This window comes from Heliangelus exortis, chromosome 21 (assembly GCF_036169615.1).
Source record: "Heliangelus exortis chromosome 21, bHelExo1.hap1, whole genome shotgun sequence".
Taxonomy (NCBI): domain Eukaryota; kingdom Metazoa; phylum Chordata; class Aves; order Apodiformes; family Trochilidae; genus Heliangelus; species Heliangelus exortis.
This window is the reverse complement of record NC_092442.1, coordinates 4,807,754-4,814,192: the sequence shown is the minus strand read 5'-3', so window position 1 is coordinate 4,814,192 and position 6,439 is coordinate 4,807,754. Positions and strand designations below refer to the sequence as shown.

The following is a 6,439-nucleotide window of genomic DNA, read 5'->3' as shown; positions in this document are numbered from 1 at the left end:
TGCCACCTCCTGCCCTGGGACCCAGATGAAGAGAGGCAGGAGGGGCCCAGCTTTGTGCAGGACTTTGCTGATTTTCCTGAAAAAAAAAAAGCCCAAAAACCAAAAGCCCACCCCAGGCATCAGGACGGTTCCAGCCACGGGGCTGTTGGTGTTTAATCCACTTGGGCCCCGTGTTTTCCAGCTGGCTGGAGGAGGAGGATGGTGGGGATGAACCTCCCTGGGTGGGAGAGCAGCTGCTGGGATTAACCCTTTGCCCCCGGGTGAAAAGCCAGGCTTTGGCAGGCCAGCCTGATGCTGGTTTCCAGCCAGCTGGGATCAGGGGGGGGGGATCCTGGTAATGAGATGGCCTCGTTAGCTGGTGGCTTGATGAACTGGACGTCCCAGGAAGGGCATTTTGGGGTTGTTTCCTGAGTTGAGGACAGGGCTCAGTCCTGGCTGAGCATCCACCAGACTTGGGGAAACATCTCCAGGAGCTGGGATGTGCTGGGTGCCAGCCCCTGGCTCTCCAGGGTGCCCAGAAAAATGGAGAGGTTAGAAATGGGATAAACAGGTAAGGAGGGGACGTGCACCCCATGCTTCTCAGTGGCTCAGCTCGTCCCCATTTGCCGTCCCTTAGGGGGATTAGGGGGGGGGGGAGGGAGGAGGACAGCTCTGGATGTGAGCATGGCAAGAGGAGGAGATGAAGGGTTCTGTTCCCCCGAGCCTGGGGGAGATAAAGGTACCCCCAGCATCCCTACAAAACCCCAGAGCCTTGAGCTCCAAAACCCATCCCACCCTTCTCCAGCCACAGCAGCCCCCGGCCCCCCCCCCAAGCCTCCCAGAGGGAAGCTCAGACCAGCTTTGGGAGCCCTAAAACCCTGCTGGGGAGGGGCGTGCCCCTGGAAACATCCAAATTCAAGCCACTGGTTGGGGGTTATTTCACCACAACCCCCCCCCCTTCCCCCCGAGTGCTGCAGCTCCTGAAATCCCACGAAATCCCGAGACCCGACTGCAGCGCCGGCGCGGACGAGCCAGCACATCAGGGAAAATTTCCAGTCTTCCTCTTTTACAGTCTCTGTCTCCTGCCGCGGAGGGAGCTAACTGGAACAAACACTCTGTAGAAATACTTCAGTATTTTCCTCTCGCGCGTGCGCTCTCTCTCTTTTTTTTTTTTTTTTTTTTTTCTTTTGTCTTTTTAATTTTCTCTTTTTTTTTTTTTTTCCTTTTTTTTTTTTTTTTTTTTTTTTTTTTCTGGGTTGTGAGTACAGCTGTAGATTCAGTGAGCTGGTTCAATTATAATAAAATACACAGTATATATTGTAAATGACTCTACCGGGTACGGAGATTTTTCTTCTTGGGGGGGACAAAGACAGGGGGGGTTCACCTTCTCTCTCCGTGCAGCCTTGATCCTACCCAGCTTCCTGCATCCTTCTCCTCCCCCCCTGCCCTCTGGCTCTAGACCCCCCCCTCCGCCTCTGTTCGGAGCAGCGCTGGGCACCCCTTGGGTATCTGACCCCCCCCCTGGAGCATCCTACGGGGCGGGGGTCCCTCCGGGAAGGCCCCTTTGGTGGGGCAGGGATCTCCCGCATCCTTCCCGGCTCCCTGCAGCCCTCCCATTTGCCTGCAATCCTCTCACCCCTCCCACCTCTTCTGCAGCCCTCCCATCCCTCCCTGCATCCTTCTCTGCAGCCCTCCCACCCCTCCCTGCTTTCGTCCCTTTTCCCCGCATCCTCCGCCCCGTTTCCCCGCATCCACCCTTCCCTCCCACTCTTCCTGCATCTCTCCCATTTCCCGACGTCCCTCCCACCCCCGACACCTCCGCAGTCTCTGCAGCACCTTCGCCCCCGGTCTCCCCCCCCCTTCCCCCGGCTCCAGCCCCCGCAGGATGCAGCCCACGCCCCCGGCCACGCAGGGCTCAGCCCCTTCCCCCTGACAAAGGGCTGAGGCAGGACCTGGCACCCATCAACTCCTCCTGCAGCATCCCCCCCTTCCCCTTACCGTGGACGTGTGGGCGAAGGGAAGGAGACCCCTCCCCAACCCCAGAGGGGGCTGCCCCCTCCAGCTCCCCTGACCCCCTCCAGAGACACCTCCCCCGGCCCCATCACCCTCTACCAATGCCCCACAGGACCCCATTTGGTCCTGCAAGCCCCTATCAATCCCTACTGGTCCCACTGGCCTCCAGTAAGACCCACCAGCCCCTATTTGTCCCACTGCCCTCAGGAAGACCCATCGGCCCTTACCACTCTCCATCAATCCTTACTGGTCCCATTGCCCCCCCTTGAGCCTCATCCAAACCCTCTTGGTCCCACTGGCCCCCAGTAAGACTCACTGACCCCTACCAATTCCCATCAGCCCTTACTGGGAGCCCCAATGGGCCCCAGAGACCCCCACCCCTGGGGACTGGAGCAGCCTCCCCCATCTTGGTGCTGGGGATTCCCTCACCCTCAGGGCCACAGTGGGGGTGGTGGGGGCTCCAGAACCTTCTGTCTGGTGGGTGACGCAGCGGGTGGGCGCAGGGCCACGCACGGGCTCCTCCACTGACTCATCCCCCCCCCTCCCGGGAGGTTCTGGCCCAGCCCCAGCCCCCTCCCCACACCGCCGCGCATCCCTGGGATGGTTTTCCGGGCAAGAAAATGCCTTCAGGCCGGGGTGAGGCCGGGAGCAGCTCCAAGGGCCATCCATCACTCCCAACCAGGCAAACTTCCCGCGGTGAAAGGCAGACGGACATTTCCCTGGCGAGGCAGGGAGGGGGGGGGGGGGATCAAGGTGGAGGGGGAGTGTTGGGTGCTATCGACCCAAACGCGGCTGCGTGCGGCTGCTCCAACACCCTCCCCCCCACCTAACCCCCCCTTCCCTAACCCCCCCCTCCTAAGGGAAAGTTTCTCGTCCCTTCCCCGGGCCCTGCCGCAATTTCCATTAATAGCCAGCTGAGCTGCCCGGCTAAAAATAACCACGGCCCCCCCTTCATAAGTGTCTGCCGGACACCCCCCCCGGCAGCCCCGTGCAACCATGGCCGAGCGCCGCGTCCCCTTCACCTTCCTGCGCAGCCCCAGCTGGGAGCCTTTCCGGGACTGGTACCATGGCAGCCGCCTCTTCGACCAAGCCTTCGGGATGCCCCACATCCCCGAGGATTGGTACAAGTGGCCCAGCGGGAGCGCCTGGCCGGGATATTTCCGTCTTTTCCCTCGGGAAAGCGCCCTGATGCCCGCAACTCCCGGGTCTCCCTACGGGCAAGCGCTGAGCCGGCAGCTGAGCGGTGGCATCTCCGAGATCCGGCAGACGGCAGACAGCTGGAAGGTCACCCTGGATGTCAACCACTTCGCCCCCGAGGAGCTGGTGGTCAAGACCAAGGATAATGTCGTGGAGATAACCGGTGGGTGGTGGGGATGGGGTTGGTTTGTTGGTTGGTTTGGGGTTTTTGGGGTTTTTTTTTTTTTGAGGGAAAGGGTTTACTCGCCGCCTTCGGGGTGCTTGGGATGGATGGGGTGGTTTCTCCTGGAGCTTGCTGGTGGAATGAAAAAAAAAAAGAAAAAGAAACCAAAGTTGGGAAGGAAAAGTATGGAGTGGGGATAAATGATGGGAGGGAAGGGAAGGAAAAGCAAAAGGAGAGGAAGGGGACATGAGAGGAAAAAGGGGAAGGGAAAGGGAAAGGGAAAGGGAAAGGGAAAAGGAAAGGGAAGGGGAAGGAGAAGGTGAAGGGAAAGGGAAAGGGAAAGGGAGAGGGAAAGGAAAAGGAAAAGGGAAAGGGAGGAGAGGTAAAAGAGAAGAGGAAAATCAAGACAAAGAGGCCCAGCACTACAAGCTTCCTCTTGGGGTGTGTTCACACTGCAGGAGCTGCAGAGGGTGCAGAGACTCCCCCAGCCCCATTTATTGATCCCTCGCTGCTCTCCCAGGCAGGATATGGGGAGGGACCCCCTGTCTGTGAGCCACAGAGGGGTCTGGGGGTGACAATGGGGAGTCACCCCCCCTGCAGCCCGCTGTGCAGAGCCCTGTGATGAAGCCCAGACCTGGTGGCCCAGGGCCAGCACGTGCCTTGTGCCCAGCCAGGGGGGGTCTGCATGGGCTGGGGGCAATTCCCCAGGCAGCATGATGTGGGAGTGCAGCCCGTGGGGGGCTGGGGAGCCAAGGGGGTCCCATCCTTGGCCACCAGTGGCTCCTGGCACTTTGTTCCCCTTAAATTTGGGGGGAAGTTCCCTGAGGGGCCCCCACTGCCCCCACTCCCTCCCTCAGTTGCTGATACGAGGGTGAAGAAAAGCAGGAGAGGCAGGATCAGCCCCTCCCCAGGGCTGGACCATGCCAGGATCTGGGAAGCTGGGGCAGGGATTATCCCACCGGGCAGAGACCCCCTCTCCCCCCCCCAAATCTCCCTGCCCACCCAGCTTCCCCCTTCCAACCAACCCCGGGGGATTTTTTCTTTTTTTCCTCTTCCAGGGAAACACGAGGAGAAGCAGGATGAACACGGCTTCATCTCCCGCTGCTTCACCCGAAAATACACGTGAGTACCAGGGAGGAGGGGGACATGGGGACCCTGGCAGCTCCCCCTGATGTCTACAGTGACCACCAGCCACCCACTGGGTGAACTGGAGGTGCTGCTGACCCAAACTGGGAGCGACTGGGGGCTGAGCATCCGCTCACAGCATCGCACCCGTGGGGTGCAGGGTGGGGTGGGTGGGTGCTGCAGCCCTGATGCCCCCTCCCTCTCCCCTGCCCCCCCACAGCCTCCCCCCTGGTGTGGAAGCCACGGCCGTGAGGTCCTCGCTGTCCCCTGATGGGATGCTGACAGTGGAAGCCCCCCTGCCCAAGCCAGCCATCCAGTCTGCTGAAATCACCATCCCTGTCACCGTGGAGAGCCAAGCCAAGGAGCCAGCCAAGAAGTAGGTGGCAGTGAGGAAGAAGAGGAGGAGGAGAAGCTGCCACTGCACCCCGTGTCCTCGTGCCCACCACCCATCCCCTCACCCCCCCTCCCATTTTTATTTGTCCATTTTGTACTCACCCAGTCACCGAGTGCCTTGAGTCAACGGGAAGGAACCGAGAGACTCAGATGGAATAAAAAAAGTGGTGAAAGAAATCTGTCCCTGTCCCCCGTGTCTGTCCCCCTCCCCAGAGCCCTGGTGGCACTGGGGCACCACAGGCACCAGTTCCCTGCTCCAGCAGGGCAGGGCCAGAGCACTGGGATGGGGCTACTCAGGGCCAGGCTGGTCAGCAGCGTGGCCACCAAGCCCTGCTTGACAACCTGGGCTCAGCACCTCGGGTTTCACATCCCGTGTCCCTGCCGTGGGTGTCCCACATCCCAGGTTTCCTACAGCCCAGCTCTGCACATCCTGGCCTCCAGCAATCTGTGTCTCTACATCTCAGGTCTCCAAAAATCTCTGGTCTCCACACTGTCAGGTCTCCAACATCCCAGTTTTCCACAATCTGGATCTCTAATAACCCAGGTCTCCAAAATTCTGAGTCTCAACACCACAGATCTCCTACATCTCGGATTTCAACATCCCAGGTCACCCACATCCCATGTGTCCCATGTCCTAGGATTCTGACATGCCTGATCTCCAAAAAATCAGGGTCTCCCACATCCCATGTCTCAGCTCCCTGGGTCCTACCACCCTGCACCTCCAGAACTCTGGGTCTCAACATCCCAGGTCAGAACATTTTGGGTCTCAACACCCCAGTGGCACCATCCTGGGTCTCTACATCCCTTAAAAACAAGCACTCACCCCCCCACACACTTCACCAGTTTTCAGGGGAGACTGAGGACAAACAGGGGCTTCATGGGCAGAAGCTCTGGTCAGCAAACACCCATCCCTGTCCCCATCAGGTGGCCCCTTTTGGCCCCAGCTGGCCCCGTGCCCTCAGGGCAGGACGGGCCCTACATGGCTGAGTCTGGGCCTGAGGCTGCAATGTCCCTGCTCCAACAAATCCCACTAATCCCCCCTGAGCCATCCCAGAGGCAGACGGTGACCTGGGAAGAATCCCACAGCTGTGAGGCCCCTCTGCCAGCCCGGGGAGAGGCTCTGGGTGCCCCCCCTGAACCCCTTTTCCCTGAGCCCCAAACCCCTCTGCCCCAAACCAGCAGCTGCAATGCGTTTGGCAGATTTCAGATATGATGCTTGGGGTTGTTTGTTGCTGGGGAGTGGGGGGGGTCATGCTTGGGACCTCCCCCACTCGTGTGCTGACATTTTGGGGATGGGTGGGTGGCCACGGCAACCAGAGGGATGGAGGTGGTTGCCATGGTGAACAGCAGCTGCTGGCAGCCCAGTCTGGGGGCAGAGGGGGGGATAACACCAAGCCCCCAGCCTGGCCCTGCAGCACCTGGGGGTGGGGGTGATGCAATGAGTTTGGGAGGTCTCATGATTTCTGGGGGGGCATCCATCCATCCATCCATCCCTCCATCCCTCCATCCACCCCTCCATCCACCCCTCCATCCATCCATCCATCCATCCATCCATCCATCCATCCCTCC

General features: G+C 60.1%; 1 protein-coding gene across 1 annotated transcript; it reads left to right on the top strand.

Moving 5' to 3' along the window:
* The first annotated feature begins 2,960 nt into the window (after positions 1-2,960).
* HSPB1 (heat shock protein family B (small) member 1) lies at positions 2,961-5,047 on the top strand. Its single transcript, XM_071765166.1, has 3 exons — positions 2,961-3,352; positions 4,411-4,474; positions 4,698-5,047. Exons 1-3 carry the CDS (start codon positions 2,989-2,991, stop codon positions 4,855-4,857), a joined length of 588 nt encoding a protein of 195 aa, XP_071621267.1. The 5' UTR covers positions 2,961-2,988; the 3' UTR covers positions 4,858-5,047.
* The last annotated feature ends 1,392 nt before the right edge of the window (positions 5,048-6,439 follow it).